At 46.7% G+C, this 20,397-nt stretch overlaps 1 protein-coding gene across 1 annotated transcript; it reads right to left on the bottom strand.

Annotated features, from left to right (window-relative positions):
- Positions 1-416: 416 nt before the first annotated feature.
- Positions 417-18,469, bottom strand: EIF2B5 (eukaryotic translation initiation factor 2B subunit epsilon). Its single transcript, XM_084212455.1, has 16 exons — positions 18,302-18,469; positions 17,094-17,218; positions 16,535-16,720; positions 16,261-16,438; positions 14,999-15,079; positions 14,237-14,314; positions 13,844-14,156; positions 13,230-13,375; positions 12,803-12,938; positions 12,244-12,345; positions 11,492-11,599; positions 10,513-10,603; positions 9,603-9,726; positions 4,758-4,883; positions 3,168-3,278; positions 417-2,097 (listed from the first exon to the last, which is right to left on the bottom strand). Exons 1-16 carry the CDS (start codon positions 18,452-18,454, stop codon positions 2,032-2,034), a joined length of 2,124 nt encoding a protein of 707 aa, XP_084068581.1. The 5' UTR covers positions 18,455-18,469; the 3' UTR covers positions 417-2,031.
- Positions 18,470-20,397: the final 1,928 nt, after the last annotated feature.

The following is a 20,397-nucleotide window of genomic DNA, read 5'->3' as shown; positions in this document are numbered from 1 at the left end:
TTATTTCCCAGCATCAGGAGGACACAATGCATGACATATCAGCCAACATTCCCATCAATTCCCATAATGACAAATGATAACAGATTCCTTTGGATTTAAGGTTCATCTTTGCAACATAATTCTGTACAAAACCAAACCTCACCCACTTCAGGATTCCAAGTTCAGAAGTTTTAATGAATTATTCTCTAGTTGCAAACAGGGCTCATGAGTTACCATCAAACACTTTCACCAATTCAATGCTGTGCTGATTTCCTACCTGGCTATTGTGTGCTTAAAATCTGAGGAAAAAGCAGTGATCAGTTATTTAACTTACACATGAAGCCCTGCTCAGGCATATAAAACTGGAGACATACAATTTCAAGTCAAAAAAACCAAACAAGCTCGTAACACCAGGATAGTTTTTATTTGCTCCCTGAATTAAATATTGGCAGATACAGAAATTTCAGATACCGACTATTTCCCCAACATTTACAAGACTGAGTTTGCAATGTCAGAAAACAAGGACATTTATGCACAATCCTGGCAACTGATAGTGTGAGTGCACAAGATGGCCCTGCCTGAACATCAGCTTTTTAGAGGCAGTATCCCTGGTCTCCAGCATCCAATGCTGTCCCCTCACTGACAATTGTGGCACCACGGAACGGCCAAGTAAATATCCTGAGTGGGCAGCTCCAGTGCATTTCCCCCTGCAAAGGATTTATTCCATGCTCCTCCTGAAGGGGCAGAGGCTAGGTCAGCACATCCAACAAATAACCCACCTATGAACACAAGCTGATTGTTGCAGTACCCTTTTCACTCTGCTGAGAGCAGGGGAGAATGCAGCACAGTGACACTTCCAAGTAAGCTGTTCCTGACGGCCTTGCTGCTGCCACACATTGTCTGAGCCAGAGGCACACTCACTCCCTGCTGCCTGCCAAGCTGCTCTGCAGCTGCAGAGCCTCACAGTGGGTCTGCAGTACTTTCCCTGCTGTCTGAGGGAAGTTTCAAATAAATAAACGGCCATGAAGTAAGCAAGCTTATATAACTGAAATCATGTGGATACACAGACTGTGTGCTGCTGAAGGAAATACCATTCGCTCCTTTTCACACTGGAGCAGAACTTAGTACTTGCATTCTCCTCAAAGCAACTGTGCAGTCAATGCTCCCAGGGCAAAATACAAGTGTAGTTGGTGCAGCAGGAGTCAGGCACCTCTGCTCCCTTTTCATCAAAAAAAAAAGAAGCAGACACTTCTCTAAACCACGTCTGCTAAGCTGGGGGCACGGAAGAACGATCACATGCAGGATATGGTGATCCATACAGCCATCAACCAATCCTGTGGGGAAGCTGAGCACACAACAGCCCCAGTCTACAGCACAGGAAACACATGGTTTTACCAACTCCACTGTGCAATTTGTGTTAGATCCTAGCACGGCAGATGGCAAGAGATTTTCCCTTTTGGAAAGATCACAGAAGTGCCTTCTAGGCTGCAAAATGCCTTGGGCGTCCTCAGACAGCTGCATCTTTTTTAGGCACCAGAACTCCTGAATTCTAGTCCTGCCCTCCAGATCCTAATCCACATGCTCTTATTCACCAACCTTGCCGGTGTCTCTTCAGCAGGAGTTCCCTTAGCTCCAGAAGAAACAATGACTCCAAATACCTCAGCTGTACGACCATTCTTCCACAACCCTGATGGGTAGATCTACAGGGGCATTGCATGCATTTGCATCTACTCTCTCCCTTTGTATTAGTAACAAGGACCTCCCAAAAGATAGCTTATAGTACATCATATCCAGGCTCCAGAGGGATTTTAGGTATCACCGCCTCCTGCTTTTCCCTTATAGTTTTTATACTGGGTTGCAACATAATGTGCAAATGAGGGAGGGAGGGAGGGAACTGGCAAAGTTGGGAACACACAACTGAATTAATGATGGGATTGTCAGTCACTTCGATGTCAGGCCCCACATCTATACACCATGCACTGGCATTGATCTTGCCCTGCCCACTTGGCCGAGAAAGGCAGTGAGAGCCTCTTCTCATGCTGAGCCACCATGTCAGTCTTGGTCGCCATCAGACGACTCCTCCTCTGCCTCCTCCAGCCACTGGATAAACTTCTGGAGCTGCAGAGAGAATGAAACATAATTGGATAAAAACTGACACCTAGGAGATGCTGGAAATGCTCAACAAATACACTGTGTGAGTGAGCATCACTATCATGCAAGAAAGAGAAAGTATTTCCAGAAGAAACAGAATTGGAGGCAGATTGAAGGAGCAAGAGACAATCAGGTGAAAAACAACTGTGATGCCACAGACTAATGTAGATTGATTAAACTCCTAAAGGAAATTCCTCCAGTCAGACAATCCCTCCAACACTCAGCAAAAAGACAAAACCTTGAGACATTTTCAGAGCTTCAGTGCAAAGAGATGGCAGCTGCACCTTAACTGACATGTTAGGAAAACTCTGCTGGGAAAAAAACTCGTCCCTCAGAAACTGCTATTAAAAAGGCAGCTCAATTTACATTTTAACTGGGCTTGAACAAGCAGCTGAAAGCACTGCTGACCTATACTAATAGCTGACTTTGCAAAGGTCTTGAAAAAAGTTGTTCTTTAGATGGCTCTTTTTCCTCTACTTCTCTTCCAGATCCAGGGAGGAGGACTGGAACAGGGCTCAGCCAAACTGCAGCACAAAGTTCTGCCTGATGGAGGAGGGAAGTTTATATGCTCTTTGCAACAGAAGCCAAATGAAACTACTCAGTACAGCAAATGCTTAGAAATATATGTGAAGGGACTGCTGAGCCAGGAATGAAAGCTTCAAAGGAATTGCATGGGGCCAGCACACAGGGCATTGGCCTAAAGCCCATTTCAAATGGGTGTTGGCTTAGAGAAGCGGTGCTGCTACTCCAGAAAGTGCTGGCCTTGTGCTACAGAGCCCACTAAAAACAATCCTCATACTACCTCCATTCCTTATCCAAACAGGATGATTATGGCAGAATGCACAGAAACTGTTCTGGAGAACAAATCTGTGTTGCTTAGTGTTCACTGCACTGGTGTGTTTCTTGGCCTACCATGTGATGGCAGCTGCCCCACAGAAGGTGACAGTGACACCAAACTTTACTCAAAGTTTCTTTCAGCAGCTGTTGTCTGTCTCTCTCCCCCCACCCCAGCCTCTCCCAACACCTTTGGGACTCACCCGTTGGTTTTTACGAAGCTGCTTTCCTTTGTCAGACGTGTCCCGCAAAGAGAACCAATTGAGAATTACATCTTCTTCCAGAATTTCCAGCTGGTAAAATGTCATCAACACCTGCATCAATTAGAAAAGAGCAACAGGCTCTCTATAAACTCTTTTGGGACTAGCTCACATCCAAGTACAAAGTTTGCACGTAGTCTGTGTCTCTCAGCTCTGTCTTCACCAGAAGGCACTCAGTCTGCTTCATCTTCCTTCTACTGTCAAAAATAACCGTGATTCTCCTACCAAGCCTTATCTTCCTGACAGATGCTGTGACACATAATGAGTCAAAGTTCAAGCCCCATCAGCTTCAGCTCTGAGGACGCTGGGTATGACTGAGAGCAGTGGGCAATGAGGGGTCACAGAGGACACCAGTTCAAGACATAAGTTCTCTTTTAAAAGCAACCCAAACGCCATCCCCAAAGCAGATCCAACAAGCAACTGATGCCAGCTCACATTCAACAGTGACACGTGCAAAGGAGCATGAACCTATCCAGCTGTGCCCCTCCTCCTGCCAGCTCTCTCTCTGCAGTGCCTTATGGCAGGTGTCAAAGCAATTGGTCATTCCTCAGCTCAAGCCCCTGCCCCGTGAGTGAGGGGGAGAGGCAATCAGGCTTTCTCAGGGCTCAGGCAGAGCAGGCACTTTGCATCAGTCTCCTTGCAGCAGAGCGCTAACAAAGCTGGCTGCCAACTCCAAATATAAAGTGTCACTTCAATTCCCAGCCTCTAGGGAAACCCAGGCCCCTAGAACAATGGATACATGCCAAACAATTGCTGTAATTCAAGGACATTTTGGCTCACCAAACTGAAGGCTTTTGGCTCCAGTCCTAAGTGCTTTGCCATCAGCCAGAAGCACTGGTAGCAGAAGTTAGCATTACTCCTTCTTGAGGAATCAAGAGTTAAGCAGGCTCTAGGAGAGCTCTCCCAAAACAGACAGGGGCTTCCTGAGTTGCTGCTAAAGGAGCCTTGTAATCCAAGTCAAATGCTCTCCATGTGATAAGGCAGACAGAATGTAGGGACAAAATATTTGTGAAGGATGGTGAGGAGGAATATATGAAAATTCTCAGAAGCAGGGAGACAGATAATAAGCCACATGACAGCTTTCCTTTACTCCCTATTTCATAACTAGCTCAGCCTGAATAAAATTCCACTTTTATTCCCAGCTTTTGTGTTTTGCACTCCAAAGTAGGAAAAACCACTTAGCAGTGAAATCCCAGGGACCATGGAGAGATAAATGAAGAGAAGCTCTTCCTAGAGCGAGTCTCTGGCCTCGCCTCTTCCAGCGTCACACAACAAGGGCATCTATGTTGGAAGCTGCAAAATAATAGCTCCCCACAGGCTGCAGGCTGGTAATTAATACTCACCCTCAGCTGTGCTCCCTCAGAGGCACAGGCAGACACAGAACTATTTTTTTTTTAAAAGAAATTGTTATAAATGGATTTTCTACACACTGAGACTCCAAAATTCTCTCCCTTAAAGCAGAGAGGTGATGATGTAAATAGGATGCATTCCACTGTGAATCTAGCAAAAATAGATTTGGGAGAGGATACTCACTTTAGCTATCGATGTGCAGAGACTGTCATGTTCCAAGAAGAATTCCTCAATGGCACATAAGGCATTCAAGTGATCTGATGATCGTTTTATGTAGTTCTTAAACAACGGGGTCCAGTTCTTCAACAGCTGCAGGGAGAAAACACAGAAGAGCTCCTGAGCTGAGATGGATGGGTGCACTCAGCCCTGTGTCTCAGCTGTGTTACGCCAAGAAAGTGACCCAGGACCCAGGGAAGCATTTTATGAAACTATTCAGCTGACTACTTCAGGTATTTGACCCTCTCTGTCCATGAAACAGATAATATTGAGTCTCACATGTGAGGACAGAACCTGGTTTTACTAAGCTTTCAGAATATATATTAGCTTTCTTGGTTTTGCCTCTCTGGATGGAATATCAGATCATCACAATGAATGTTGTTCAATGGAGTCTGGTATTCAAACAAAATCTCTTCACTGCAGACTGATAAGGAGAGATACCTACATGCTATTCACAGCCTCCCCCCACAGAGCAGCTGACATTTCAGTGGAATTTTCCTTCAAAGCAGAAGGACAAATAAGGAAGCATAGAAAAAGATAATGCCAGGTTAATTACCAGCTGAGTAGAAGTGAACAGTGAAAAACAACCACCCCTAAAACAGGAACGTGTCAGAGCAGCCCCTAAGTGCAAATCACACATTTGCTGTGTGCCTAGAGGCTTGTTTGGATCCTGAAGCCTGCTGCAGGGAATGAGTGGGAAGAATGAAGGGCAAGAAGTTGTTACACTATTAGTTGTTCTCCCTTCCAAGGCTTATTTTTCTTGAAGTCTTAAGTTTAATGATTTTAGTGGTGCCTCTTCGAACAATATTTCTGAGTCCCCCACAGCTCTTTCCCTTGTTTCCATATCTGGGAAATATGCAGCAGGGAGCTCTGCAAAGCAGCACAGACTGACCTGAATCTGGGATAGGAGATAATACTTAGATCCCTGTCCATAAAAATTTTAAAAGGTATCAGAACTTGGATAAGATACAAAAATTCTTCATTGGCCACATCATGACCTGACCATCCTACAAAAGCATTGTAGGAAATTAAATCAGAGTTCCACATCTTTTTAAATGGAGTAATTCAACAGCAGGTGATCCTGAAACTACAGCCCTGGCATGCCTGCACAGATACACAGGTCTGCTGTTCCTTCAGCAGTGTCTCCTTACAGAACAATCTGGTCTGTTTTGAAGGGAAACTGGCAATTCAGAGGGGCTCAGGGTGCGATGAAGAAGCTTTGAGTCACCTACATTTGGGGTTAATCAGCATTATACTGTCCAGGGTAACTGTTAACAGGCAGCAGACCTGAGAGAGGGAGAGCTCCAGGACACACAGCAGAGCTACAACCCAGGCTATGGAGATAGTCCAGGCTGGTGTGGACTACTAAAGGTGGCCTCAGCTAGGAAACAGCGCTCATCTACTCTGCAGCACTGCACCCCATCACCTCTTCAGACACATCTGCTATGCAACCCTGCTGGAATCTGCATGCCTCAAGCAGAAACAAAGAAGGGGATTAGTCCAAGCAAACTCATCTGTACAGTGGTACACTGACTGGCTTAAGGAACAACAGTAACAGCACAGAATGATCCTGATCATCATGGTATGACAAAAGAACAACTGAGGGTTCTTGTGGCATACCTCAGGAGTACTTGAGCAAAATACTTAATGCTAAATGCTCCTCTCTCCTCTACAACCATCTCCCCATTCTTATTATTCTTTGGAATCTTCACCTCAATTACAGTAAAGCTACTGGAAAGTTCTTTCCAGGTTAAGAAACACTTTGTAATACCTTTCTATTAACACCTTTAAATCATAAGCAGGCACAAACCTAACCAGAAGCTACTGAGTTTCTGAAAGCAGCTTATTTATATAGAAAACACTCACAACCCCAGGACCCAATTTAGTGTGCCTGCTGCTGGAAAAGGGAAAGAAGAAAAAATATACCATGTCAAGTTGAGAACATGCACTGCACTGTAACTGGTGCTAGTGGGGGTAGTTAGACCACAACAGCATCTGTGCTGATCGCCATAAATGGCTTCAGTGACAGCAGAAATCCATTTGGTCTCCAAATAAGCAATCCCATGGCGTGTTCACATGCACTCCATTACAGAATCCCAGTTCTGGGAAAGGTCTATAGTTCTAGGAAAGGTCTGTTTCTGCACCTTCTCTGCTTTACAACTTGCACAAGAGCTAAACGAGATGCCTGACACACATCAAACTGGATACTTCTATTTGTCAAGCCTCCATGTTTCATCTGAAAAAAATACCCACAGGCAAATCCTTTACCAGATGCTTGTTTCCTAAAATTGCTGCAACACTTCAGAGCTTCATGCTCAGGGGCCAGTACTTCAGACCACAAAGTGTGGTTTCAAGTCAAACCATACATCACAACTATGGCATTCCCACAATTTCCCCTCCTGAGCTGCCTGGGACTGCTCTACCATAGGTTTTACATAACAACACATCTTATTTCAGGACCTCTTGGTCAGAGTTGAGTTACAAAGAGAGTGAGAAACATAAAACAGGTCTGTCAGGTTCAGTGGGCTTCTGATACCCATCACTCTCAGAATGCAGGTAGCCCCATCTCACACAAAATAACACTTTTCCATAACTACTCCATCGTGAGCAGCTCTCAGCCCAAAACTGCTATTGCCTGAGGCAGTTTTAGCTGCAAATTTCAGCAGCAACTACCATCATTATGTACCAACCTATACCAAACCTGTGCTTGGGATTTGCAGAGTGTAAATAAGAATTAGTAAATTAATGGAGTGTATATTTTACTAACCAGGGAATTGCAAGCTGCAGAGAAGCCACTGTTCCAGATGCTGTACAACTTCTGCGTGAAGAACTGATCTTTGCAGAGCTCTGCTGGTAAATACACAAAGCTGCTGCCTCAGGAGAACAGTGATGTGTGTTTAATAAGCCTTTGAAGGCTGGGTCACTACATCTATTAGAGGTATACTCACCCCAAATATTGGGTTATTGTAACAGTGACAAACACCACGAGTGCAAGTGAACACACCTGTACCTCACCAGGACACTGTGCTCCTGCTGAATGCAGTGCAGAAAGCCAGCACAGCAATCCTGAACACAGTGAAAGATTCTCTAAGAAACTTCCTGGTTTTCCTTACAAGGGAGAACCTGGAGAAACTGGCTGCCATGATGGTCAATTGGTTTGACACCTGGCTTTATTTGATAAATCTAAGGGTAATTTTTATTTCACAAATGAACACAATTCCCTGCCTAGACAAATGCCACCTGCCCATGACATCACACATGGCCACTCTAAACATCACATTTTGATTATTACTGCTTCTCACTAAAGGTGAGCTGAGTTGCTCTCTATGTTCTTAAGCATGAGCATTGCTCTCCTTTGATGAAAAAGATATGGACAAAGTTACCCAGAGAAACTCTTCACCTGCTACCATTGTCTTTATCTTCTAGGGGTTTGGGGTAATTGCACAAAACTTCGTGTATTTATATGCTTCATCCCAGACTAGACCATCTTCTAACTGGGTGCTGCAGTGAAATTCTCCTTTCCCACTCATGCTACAGTTAAGAGCCTAATCTGGGAGACCAAGAGATGCCATATCCCAGTTGGGATAAAAAAACCCCTATCCGATATAGCTACCAATTCCATACAAGCTGTTGTCTAGATGTACTGCTTTCCACTCAGAATCTAGCACCTGCTCCAACATTTTCTTTGGTCCTCCTCCTTCAATTCTCTTTTTCTAGGACAGGACATGCTATTCAAGAAAACAGTCTGGAAAAATGAACAAAGGCAAGCAGAATTTAAACAGAGTGAGCAGCAAAATCTCACTAAGCCATCTGAAGAACAGATCAGTTTACATGGATGTTTTCTGCAGAAGGCATCTCCACATGTCCAGGAGGTGAATTAAGTAGCATGCTTACACCTACACACAGGAGAATTACTTTTCCACCCTTTCCCATCAATTGAAAGCACATACTTCCTCAGAGAAAGGATTATGAGGAAGTCTAGTGTTCCTCTCAATCTCCTAAAAAAAAAAAAAAAAAAAAAAAAGTAGTCCTAAAAAAAAAGTAGTCTGTCCCAAACATGTGTCAGACCTATTCATTCTCAAAGAGCGTTTTCAGAATCTGTAGTTTGCAAAGTCAAATACATAAATGGACTGTAACAAGGAGACAAAGATACTACAATGCCTTCAGCTTGGCTGAACAAAACCATTAAGGGAAGACTGCCTGCTTTTTAAAATAGATCCTACCCTATTTTGTCTGCCATAAGGCAGGAAATTGAAATTGGTACACCCAACTATGCAACCCATGTCCCTAGCAACAAAGCAGAACTTTATCTTTGCACAAAGACAACAATATCATGCCTTTGCATTTGCCTGAAAAAAAATTGGCACCAATTATGGTATGCAGTAAAATAAGATGTTGGAAAGGATCCCATTGGGAGAGGAGTGCTCCCCATTGCCCCAGGGACAGGACTTGAGATGGATTGGAACAGGGTTGCTGGAATGCAAGCCTGTAAAGACATCTCTAACAGACCTCCTCTTTTCTCTTTTACAAATTATGCACTTCTACTGTGTCACACAGGCAACAGAAACAACCACAGGTACTGAAGTAGAACTCCTACACCGACAGTCTCAGTTGAGCTCTGTCAAACAGGAACAACAGTTTCAGTTCATTTTTATTTCTCTAGAAGACAAAGAGGCTCATGAACTCAAGGAGTTCAAGTGGCTCCAGGCATAAACAAAAAGGATTTCTCAGGCAGGAACTACCTAGGGCACACAGAAAGACTTATACACTAGAAGACAAGCCCAAAGAAGAGTCAAATGGAGCAGGACTCACAGGAAGTAATGCTGAGAAATAGTTCTGGGAGTCCAGGTTTGCATCCAGCTGCTGCAGTGGGAACTCCAGGATCACTTTACTGAGCACCTGCATCATCTCCTTCAGGCTAATGTTATATGCATACCTACAATGAAAAAGGCAAAAAACCCTTAACATTTCACACTGTCAGATCTCTGCAGACTGTGGCTATTCACAGAGATAGAGTAGAAAATCTGATTTTCATATTCCCAACCTATTTCTTATTTATTTTGTTTTCCAAATATTCAGATAATAAAAGCATTTGCATTGCATCAGACCCTGCATAAGGCCCTAAGTCCTGAAAATCTGTTTTCACAATTGGAACAAGGTGCTGCAGGGACAGCACCCTCACATTTACCAGAGTGCTCTAGGAATGTTCTTGCACAAAAGAAGGCACACAGGTTTGGATTTGAGAAACACTAGATAAAAGGCACTCTGATTATGTGTTGTAGACTTGCTGCTGTTAAAATACTGTGGACAAGTCACACCACAGCACAGCCCCAGCTGCAGGCAGCTGGCTGAATGCTACAATGCCCAGAGCAACAGACCCTGCATGAACTTCCAGACAGTCGTGCCAAGAACTGGCCTTTTCTCTTCAGTCCACAGTTATTTAGCAGCAATTCAATCTCTTGTTACAGAGAGGGGGCAGGAAAAGCCTAACCACCAAGGATGCTAGAGGTGCAGCTGGTGCTCTCCATCAACTCCTGCTGTCATTCAGTCACAATGTTTAAGCTGCATTTCTCATGCTCCATACTGATAAAATGTCTAACAATGGGCATTCACGTGGTTTCTCCTCTTCTTTTGACATGCCTGCTGTCAATCCCAGCTGTTCAGCATAAGGGACAATATCCCTAAGGACACCCAAGGATCCCTAAGGACATCCCCAACTCACTTGAGCGAGTTGATTTCCAGGACCAGGTTGTCACAGGAAATGTTTTCTTCTTCACCCCTTTGTAACGTACCCAGAACCTCGTTCTGGAAAACTAATGAAAGAAAGGACAGGCAGTTAGACATGAGGGAAAAGCACAGATTCTCCAAACTGCTCATTACTGAAGGAATGATGCCTTTCGCAAAAAAAGCATTCTGACACAGATGTTTATTTGTTCTCTGTACACTGACACAAACCCACAGCAACTATACTTATAAATAGTGGGATATAATTCGACGAAAGGAAACCACCTACTACATGTCATTGATCTATCCACAGAAACCAGTACAAAGCTATTTACCTCTGTGGCCTTTTAGAGCAGAGTTTCTATTATACTTTCACAATCTAGCCTTTTCTACTCAGACAAACCTCATCTTCCCATAACTGAAAGTATTAATTCAAATCTAAAATTTATTGGTTTAATTTCCTTTGAGGCGATATTCCAACATGAGAAAGTTTCTGGGCTTTTCCTATTTGGCTTGAACCTCTTTCAAATCCAGGTAAGCTTAACACAACAAACAGAAAACCAAAACATCTCTGCCAAAAGAGGAAACTCCTACAAGGGCATTTATTTCTTCAGAATGATTATAGTACTAAGCTGTCCATACAGAGAAACTCTAGTGGACCTTCCCATAGTCTCAAACATTAGGCAATGACACTGCCATTTAAACAGACAACTCAGGGAGGTCTCTTTTATGAAGGTCCAGTGATGAGGAATGAGAAAGATGGAGACTCTTTGCTAGTTTCTCATCCTTGACTGCCTTGGGTTAACCCAGAAGTGATACACAGAATATTATAGAACTCTGTAGAAAATGCAGGAAGTGAGATCAGGAAACAACATATCACAGAGGTGCACAAATTTTCCAATACATCCAGAGAATGCAGCACAAACCTCACACACTGCAGTATCTACAGAATCACTGTACTTCAGAGACCGTCTCACCTTTGATGTCATCCAGCTGAGGGGAAGCTGCCCGACTGTCTGGCTCCTCAGAGCCCATGCTCAGGTCACTGTCAGATTCACTCTCTTCCTCTGAGTGCATAGCTGGGCCTGAGGAAGGAAAAGATGCAGCATTCAGCAATCAAAAGCTGCAACCATCATACGCCATGAGGAACCAGGTGTCCCAGGGACTTCCCAACCAAGTCAGCAACTATCTGTCCTTGAAAGGAAGCTTCTATTTACAGGTCCAGATGATTAGATTTGCTGCAGAGGGAACACTACAGCTGGCACAAGGATAATGGGATTTTTTGGGAGTCTGCAGGCAGACAACAAAGGACACGGACAGAAGCAACTGCATTTTGTGCAAACTGCTGAGTCACAATGGAGCAATGTCAGCAGACACTGCCACTGGCAGGAAGAAAGCCAGCAGCACCTGGAATAGCCAAAGCATATTCCCATCTGAGGGAGGGCCTGGTGTCCCATAGAGCAGCATTCCTAGCACAGACAGCTCTGTGAGTTAGTGCAAAGCAAATATCTAACAAACACCTTCCACAGAGAACAGGTAGAGAGAATCTGGTCCATGATCTGCTTTTAACTCTCACCTTCCCTCCACACATAGCTGTTATCTGGAGCCAGTCTGCTTCACAAAGCCCAGATCTTCCTCTAGACACAATCACCAGCATCCCACTTGGCTGGTTTCCCCAACAGACACCTGTCTGCTCAGCCCCAGGTGACCACACTAAACTTTTCCTCACCCCACAGGCTTTGCCTCTGCTCTTCCTCATCATCTTCATTCTTGTCATCTGCTTTCCAGAGATAGCCTCTGCCCTCCGAGCCTACATCCTTTTTATTGTAACCTGAAAAAGAATCAGCATTCAGAGTGTGGATGTAGCAGATCTGCTTACAGGCAAACCTGAAATAGACTGTATAACCTGCATGTTACTGCCCCTAAAGAGGCTTCATGAAGAGGGAGCAGGGATTCCTGCAGATGCACATGGATTTCAGCTTTCATTTTCTCACATGCCTTGACAAGTGACTTACTCCTTCTTACAGCAGCAACATTTGGCATACCATGTTTAGTACCCTTGACAAACCCACACTATAGCAACAGCACTTCACAAGGACAAAGCCCTTGGACTCAGCTGAGTATCCTTGCTTGCCCTGATGAAAACCCAAAGGTTCCCAGTTGAATGCAGCTCTAAGCCCCACCTTGGCACTGTGATGTCTGGAATGGCACTGGCAAAGACCCCATAAGATCATGGAAGACAAAACCTTCTGCATAGCTTTAGTGCATGGAGACAGAGACTCTCATACCTTTCAGTTTCACTTTGCTCTCCTTGTTCACACCAGAATCATCACTGAACTGGTCATCATCCTCTTCCTCCTCATCTGGGGGGTGCAGAGAGATCACTGTGCCCTCAGAGAGAGTGATGCCAGGACCTACTACTACCTGAAAATATGTGAAACACATCTTAATGACAAACACTCAGACTGCCCCCTTGTATCTCCACCAGCAGCTGCAGACAAGCTGTCACTAATAAGTGTAACTGAAGACACCAGCACTGCCACTGTCCATACTATACTGCCCCAGCCAAGCAGAGGGAAGAAAAGGGTGGGAGCAGTAGCATGGTCTCCATCTCTGCAAAAAGGCTTGGGGAAATCCTGTGTTTTGGAATATACAGTGTAAGATAAGTAACCTGCCAGGAGAGGCAAAAAGCAGAACAGACATAAATCAGCTCACCTGAGAAGAGAGAACACAGCGGGGCTTTAGCTTTACTTTCTCCTTCACTTCAGCCTCATCACAGATAACAGAATGGTGGATCTCCACGTTATCTGCTATGTGCACTCGGTCCCACAGAACAGCTCCATCCAAAGTGACTTTATCACCTGTTATACACCGCCAAGTACAAATATGTTGAGGAAGGCTGTCTGGTGCTCTCTGACACTGCTGAGTCTTACTGGCTTACTTAAGTCTTACATCTTACTGACTCCCAACCCCCTTGATGCATGATTGATGTTAGATGACAGGGGAAGAAACAGCTCATGAAAATGGGGACAGATGTCCCTCATTTGCAGGATGGTGGTGGTTGATAACTCTAGATCAGTAAAGATCATGCATTCTCTGCTGCTGAAACAACTCATTTGCATGAAGTACTTTTCAGCTTCATTATGGTATCCTGGAAACTTTAATCTATTTCCTCTGCTGGAAAACCAAGCTTTTCTCCTTTCTCCCCATTCGCAATCAATCAGTACCCACCTATCATCCTGTCTCAGTGCAAAACTTTAAAAACGGAATTCCAGCAAACGTGTGCCCTGGCCTGGCACGGCTGGCACATCCCCCACTCCTGCACTCACCTATCCTACAGTTCTGCCCAATAACGCTGTTGGTGATGGAGCAGTTGCTGCCAATGACCGTTCCCTGCCCGATGAGCACGTTCTCTTCCAGCACACTGCCGTGGCCGAGGCTCACATCCACCCCTCGGTAAATGTTGTGTTTAGAGTGGGTGTAACTCTGGTTCTTGTCATCAGTGAAGTTCATCTCTGGAGTGAGAGGATAAACCCAGCGCCGGATGATGTCAGAGCACACAGCTTCGTACATCAGCAGGTTGCATATATGAGCACCGTACTCTTCTGTTGTTACATACATATGGATCTGGTTCCCCAGGACCTGGCAGACAGGCAGGAGCACATCAGAGGGTTCTCTAAGGCAAAGTAACAGGATCTCCCTTGCAACAACCCTCTCCTTACCTCCTCATTCACCAACAAGCCACGCACAAAGTCATCCCGTGTCTGGTAGTCAAAGTTGTCTGTGAACAGCTCAGCCACCTGACAGGAATAAAGTACATGGAAATATTATTGTTAGAGGCAAGTTATACAATATGGGAAAGTGATGGTCTTGCCTTGAATAAAGCTCTAACTCCTTCTGCTAGGAATATTGACACTCCCATCTCCTCACCCCACTACTCCTCCAGAATCCACGAACAGATTCTGATTTTCAAAAGGGGCAAGACATTGCTTTAGCATTTCCTAGCAATTTTCCCAGCCTTACTTTGTAGTTTCACCTCCTAAGGAAGGCTGCAGACAAACTTTATCAGATCTGGAAGACATGTTATCAAGCCTTAGCTGGAATAACCCTGAATGTTACCCTAACATGGTACCAGCTTAAAAGCACTGCCTCTTCTCCACAGCACAGCCACCACCTCTGCTTCACAGATGTTATTATATCCAAAGGGAAATAACTTAGTTCCTGAAATAGTTTCATTCTGTGCCAAATCAGCCAGTCTCTGGATGCATCCACCATGTAGTTCTGCTGGGCTTGAGCAGTGGATGCCAGAAACAGACTGAGCCCCCATATGCTCCACACAGCAGCACCACATGATCACCCAGGCCCTCAGCTCAGCCTGTTCTGTTTCCCAACCCTGGTACTCAGGCCACACACACCCTGCACACCAGCAGTACCAAGGGAGCAGTGCAGACTGAATTTTGGACTCTTGGAAGGGCAGAGCTCACCTGTGGAGAGCAGATGCTGATATGACAATCCAGCAAGTCATGGCGCACCTCGACATTCTCAATAGAGTTCTGGAACAGACTCTGAAAGAAGAAAAAATTCAGGTGACCTGAGTGCCTCAGGCAGTATCCAACTCCAAAAGCCTGCTACAAGCCAGGGGCAGTACTGACTGAATTATTAAACTAGCTGAAGCTCTGAGGATCGGAGAAATCTACAATCTACACTAGGCCCAATCTAGCAGGCACAGACCGGCCACACAAAGAGCTGAGTGTCAGCAGAGACTGCCCCTGCCCCATCACAGTGCAAGTCTCCCAGAAACAGCTTGCACTTCCAACAATCACTTTTCCTCCAGGAAGCTCCTTACCTCAGACTCCGGGAACTACAACTGTACAAAAAACCACTGATAAATCCAAAGACAATTTTTACAGCTGGGGGTCAGTTTTGTATTGCTGCATTTTGTTTCTTTAGATTTTTCCTTTTTTGTTTCCCGCAGTGGTTCGTACTTCCATTTGAAGACATGAAATAACCTCCTGATTACTGATTTGGGGATGAAAATATACAATCACAGCCTTAGTTATGAGTTGAAGAAAGAAACTGGTCCATCTATCTCATGGAGAAAGTGCGTTCACAAACATTTACAGAACATTTACTACATTATTAGGTGAACAAACAGGTAAAAGGACTTGTAATTCCACCCCATGTCAGGTTCAACAACACTTCAAAAAGAAAAGGGTTGTTAAACACTGGAATGGACTGCCCAAGGAAGTGCTGGTGTCCCACACTTGGAGGTGTTTGAGAAATGACTGGACGTGCCATGGTCTAGCTGATAAGGTGGTGATCAAAGGTTGGACTCTGATCTCAGAGCTCTTTTCCAACCTAAATGATTTGGTAAAAATGGTCTATGTATGGTAGTGGTATATGCACCCCAAATTGGGAGCCCCCAATTTGTGATATCTGTGATATCACAAATAATCTCCCTCCCTTGTTTTACATCATGGAAAGGAAATAAAGGTCAAAACCGGAACTCTGAGAAATCATCTGCCTCACGTTCAAACTGGAATGAAGCACACACATGCGTGTCCCAGCAGGATTTCATCAAGCCCCAGATAAAGATCAAGGGGGAAAAAAAACAGTTAGTTCCTATCATCTGCTCCTCCAAGAGGAGCAGCTAGGACAGTTCCCCAGCCCTCATTCAAGGAGGATCTCCTTGTGTGGGCTGCCTCACTACCACAGCCCTTTTCCACCTCCCAGGCCCCAGACGCACCATAGGAAAGCGGAATCGTTTCAGCCCCTGCGTTCTCTGGTAGTGAAGGACACGGTTTGTGGCACTGTCCATAGCAATAACAATGTCATCCTCCTTGCACCTGGCATGGTGCCCAGGTGAGCACTCCTTGAATATCATCGTCATCACGGACACATTCTTTTCCATCTTACGACGCAACCTGAAAAAGGAGGGCAGAACTATGAGAATGCTCCTCAGAGAGCTACAGACCGCAGTCTCAGCACACCAGGTAAGCATTCACTCTTCCAGCACCTACTTGTGCTCTTCCAGGGCTTTGGATATATTGAAGTTGGACACCACGTCGCCAGTGACCAGGATGAAGTCAGAACGAACAAGGGACTTGGCATCCACGTCACGCAGCACGTCCCCAAGGGAGCGGTACAGGTCCGAGGTGACAAAGCGCACCGTGTTGGGAGACGTGTGCCGGCACCACTTGGATTTTCTGGAAGAAGGAAAAAACCCATCAGGAAGGCATAAAGAGGCTGTTCCCACAGACACACTAGGACACAGTGTCCCACTGCGTGCCACACCTATAAGGGGTGCGAGGAGCGTCCTGTGACAGCAAGCCCGCTGTTGCCAGGCTCAGGTACACTCAGAAGGCGAAATCGGGAGCAATCCCACAACACTCAACCCTTCTAACACTGCACAACCACCCTCCTACACAGCAGGGACGGTCCTTTCTGAGATATGCTGGGAGACCACTGCTGAAAGGGTGTCCTTACAGTTTTCATATGATTCAGTGAAACCTTTGAGGCTTGTTGGAGGGCAGACAAATACTTTCTGAGATAAAACTAAAAAGAAAAAGAGATTCTTACTGCAAATGCTCTTTTATCTCAGCTGACTTCCAACAGCAGAAAACAAAGGTTTCTTCCACTCCTGTTGCTGTTAGGAACTCCAAGGTATAATCAATCATGGCCACATTTGCCATAGGTAAAAGAGCCTGAAAAAAAACCAAAACCAAAAAACCATACAGATAGCTGAACAAACACACTCAGTACTCCAACATCAGCAACAGCCCCTTCCAACTTGGGGATATAATGTCATCAACAGTACCAGAAACATAACACAAGTAACTGCTCCACCAGGTTTTAGAAAAATCTTTTAGTCTTAATCTAAACAGTAAGAGCTAATTTGTGATCTTCTAGGGGCAGATCCTCGGCTCAGAAAGGAAGGCGTAAACAAGTGAAGTTATCACTGAAAACTGTTCAAGAAGACTCAGATAAATGACAGAGACTGGAAAAGAAAAGTGCTGATTCTATAACTCGGGCTTCAACTGCTTCAAGAAAAACCTGTCAGACGTGAATGATGAAGCCACAGGAATATGAGTGTCCAGAATTAAACAGGGGGAATAAAACCCCAACCTAAAATGAAGTAAGTACTCTCTTGACTTGAGATTCAACTCACACTTATTAAACTGAGTTAATGAGTCACACCTGAGTGATGGCATACCATTCCTTAATTCATTTTTGGTGCTGTTTCATTTCAGGCCTGAGCTCGCGTGTGTAATTACAAGCACCACCAACACTTAATCAGCAAACCAGGTGAGATAATTATTCAGACCTAAAGTCCCCAGAAGCCTTTAACACACAGTCTTTTGAGATGAATAATTGAAGTACTACCCCCATCCATTTTCTGGCCATATTCTTTCACGCATTACAGCTGGCAAGGGCCAAGATTTCGTTTCTGTCTTTTATCAGAAAGAAGGCTGTCCAAACGCGCTGTCAGTCCAGCACCAGCCGCAGACGAGGGGCCGATAGCGCAGCTCGCCACGCCATATGGAAAAGCGGAGAGCCCCGACACAGCCATCGATCCTCGCCGCCCCTCCGGCGGGGGATACAAACTCCTGCGGGCGAGAACCGCCGGGGCGCAGGAGGGCGGGAGAAGCCTCGTCCCCTCCCGACGCAGCCCGGCCTCTCGCCAGGTCCCTGCGCACCCCGGCCTCCCGGGGACACTGCACACCGGACAGGCGGCCCCGGAGGCACCGGCGCGGCGCAGGCAGCAGCACCCAGAGGGGATTTCTCACCCGCGGCCGGTCCTTGGAGATCGGGAAAAAGCGGCGGTTGAAGCTGTCGGCGACCAGCACGGCCTGGAGTGGCGGCGGCGGCTCCTCCTGCGGGTCGGGGCCGCGGGCGGACCCCCCGCCCGCCCCGCGCCGCGCGGTACCGCGGGCCGCCATCGCCGCACGCGGCCGCTGCCGCTTCCGCTTCCGCTCGCGACGGGAGCGGCAACGGGCGCCCGGCGGGGACACAACAGCGCGGGGCGGCGCGTCCCGGCGGGAGCGGGGCGGGAATGGGGCGGGAGCGGGGCGAGAGCTGCTCGTTGCCTCCCCATGAACTCCTTCCTCCCGGCATCACCTCCGTGGCGAAGATCCGCCGTGGCACGGCCTGAGGAGCGGGGAGAGGCGTTTCATCGCCATCCCCCGAGGAAGGAGCGGAGGTAGAGCAGCGCAGCTCCCTGCCATGGCCGGGCACGGTCGGGACCCGGCCTGGGGGAGGCCTGAATGTCCCCACAGACAGCCCCAGGTGGTCTCGGGCTGTGTGTAGCGCTTTGGTGTCACCCTGGTGGTGTCTGCTTTTGGGAGCAGTGATGTTTTCTGATACACTTCCTAGCAGCGACGTGTTTGTGCTGCGTTCCCAAGTGTCCAGACGCTCTTCCTTCAAAGGACAGCCTTGGTGTGAAGCAGCCCGTCAGCGCACAGCTCACCTCTGCCATCAAAAAGCTGTCCCCAAAACCCGCAGGCCCTGAGGGACCCCTCGGAGCTCGCTCAGAGACCCTTCCACAGTGGATGGGATGAAAGGAGACGTGGTTTCGGAGGGTGGGGGTGGCATGCTGCAGTGCTGGTGTCCGGCCGTCCCCCTGCTCGGACACTGTCACTTCCACGGATCCTGATCCCCTCCAGCCATTCCTGCCCCAGCCCAGGCTCCGTCCTCGCACAGCTCTGATTGTATTTCAGTACTATCCTGGTCCTCAGAAGGGGATGGGCCATGTACAGCCCTCAGCAAGAAAACCTGCCCTCAGCTGAGTCCCTCTGCTGCCTTTCCCTGCCGCCGGTCCCAGGGCTGCAGGACTTGCCTGGCACAGTTCATGCAGCACTGTCACCTGCTCAATTGTCACCGAGGAAAAGCTGTGTGATAACCCTGCATTCAAACCCAGGGAAACAGGCTGAAAGACCTCTCTAGGGAGCTCCTGACTGGATGGCAGCAGAAGGGCTATGGAGAGCCCTGAACCTGGCAGCAGGACAGCCCTTTCCAGTGCGGGCTGCTGCAGGACCTGGTGCTCGCTGCCTTGCCCCGTTGTCACACTTCTGCTCCTCTCCTCATGGGACAGGCATTCACAGCCCCTGCTCTGCCACCTCACCAGCGTCTCTTGCTACCCCTCAGTCCCCACAAACTGACCCACTGTGACACCCTGCTCTGGTCCTCACTGCTGTCATCTGCTACTGGGTGACAAGCCAAAGACTCAGCCTCAAATTCAATTGTGGTCTGAGAGAACACGGGGCATTTGCAACCCCACCACTGTGGCACAGCCTCTCCCAAGGGTGGAAGGTGGCACATGCTTATCAGCCCAAGGCACACAGTATGGGCAGAAGGAGGGAAATTAAGGGAGGCACTACTTAACCACAGATCTAGAGCAGTGCCCCAATATAATAGGCAGTGCTGTACAGCCCCCGTGGCATTGCTGAGAGGTCTTCAGTAAAGGGAAGAAAGCTGTAACAGGCAACATGCAGTATTCCTCTCCACCAATTGAATTGCAGGTTCAGCACTGATGTAGAAAACAGTCTCCTCTGTCTCCTGAAGGACTCTGCAGCATTGGGTATTCCCTGAAATTTCCCTGAGCAGTTAAAATGTTCAGGCATCACTTATGTGGTGCCATCTGTGCCCGGTGACTTGTGACTGAGCCCTCGCTGTGCCGCAACTTGCGGCTGAGTTGCTTGACCTTAGCTAGTGGTCTGGAAAAAAGCAGCAAGGATGGACACAGCAAGAAAATAGAAATGAACTGCCCATGGGAAGTAAATCATCCTCATCCTTTTCAAAAATAGATATCTGCATACCCTTGGGAATTCTGTTGCCCTGGCAGAGGAACTAACCCCAGAACAAAAGCTCCCAGATGGTTTCAGTC

This window comes from Fringilla coelebs (assembly GCF_963513975.1).
Source record: "Fringilla coelebs genome assembly, chromosome: 10".
Lineage (NCBI taxonomy): Eukaryota > Metazoa > Chordata > Aves > Passeriformes > Fringillidae > Fringilla > Fringilla coelebs.
The sequence above is the reverse complement of the archived record's forward strand: the minus strand, read 5'-3'. Positions and strand labels throughout refer to the sequence as shown.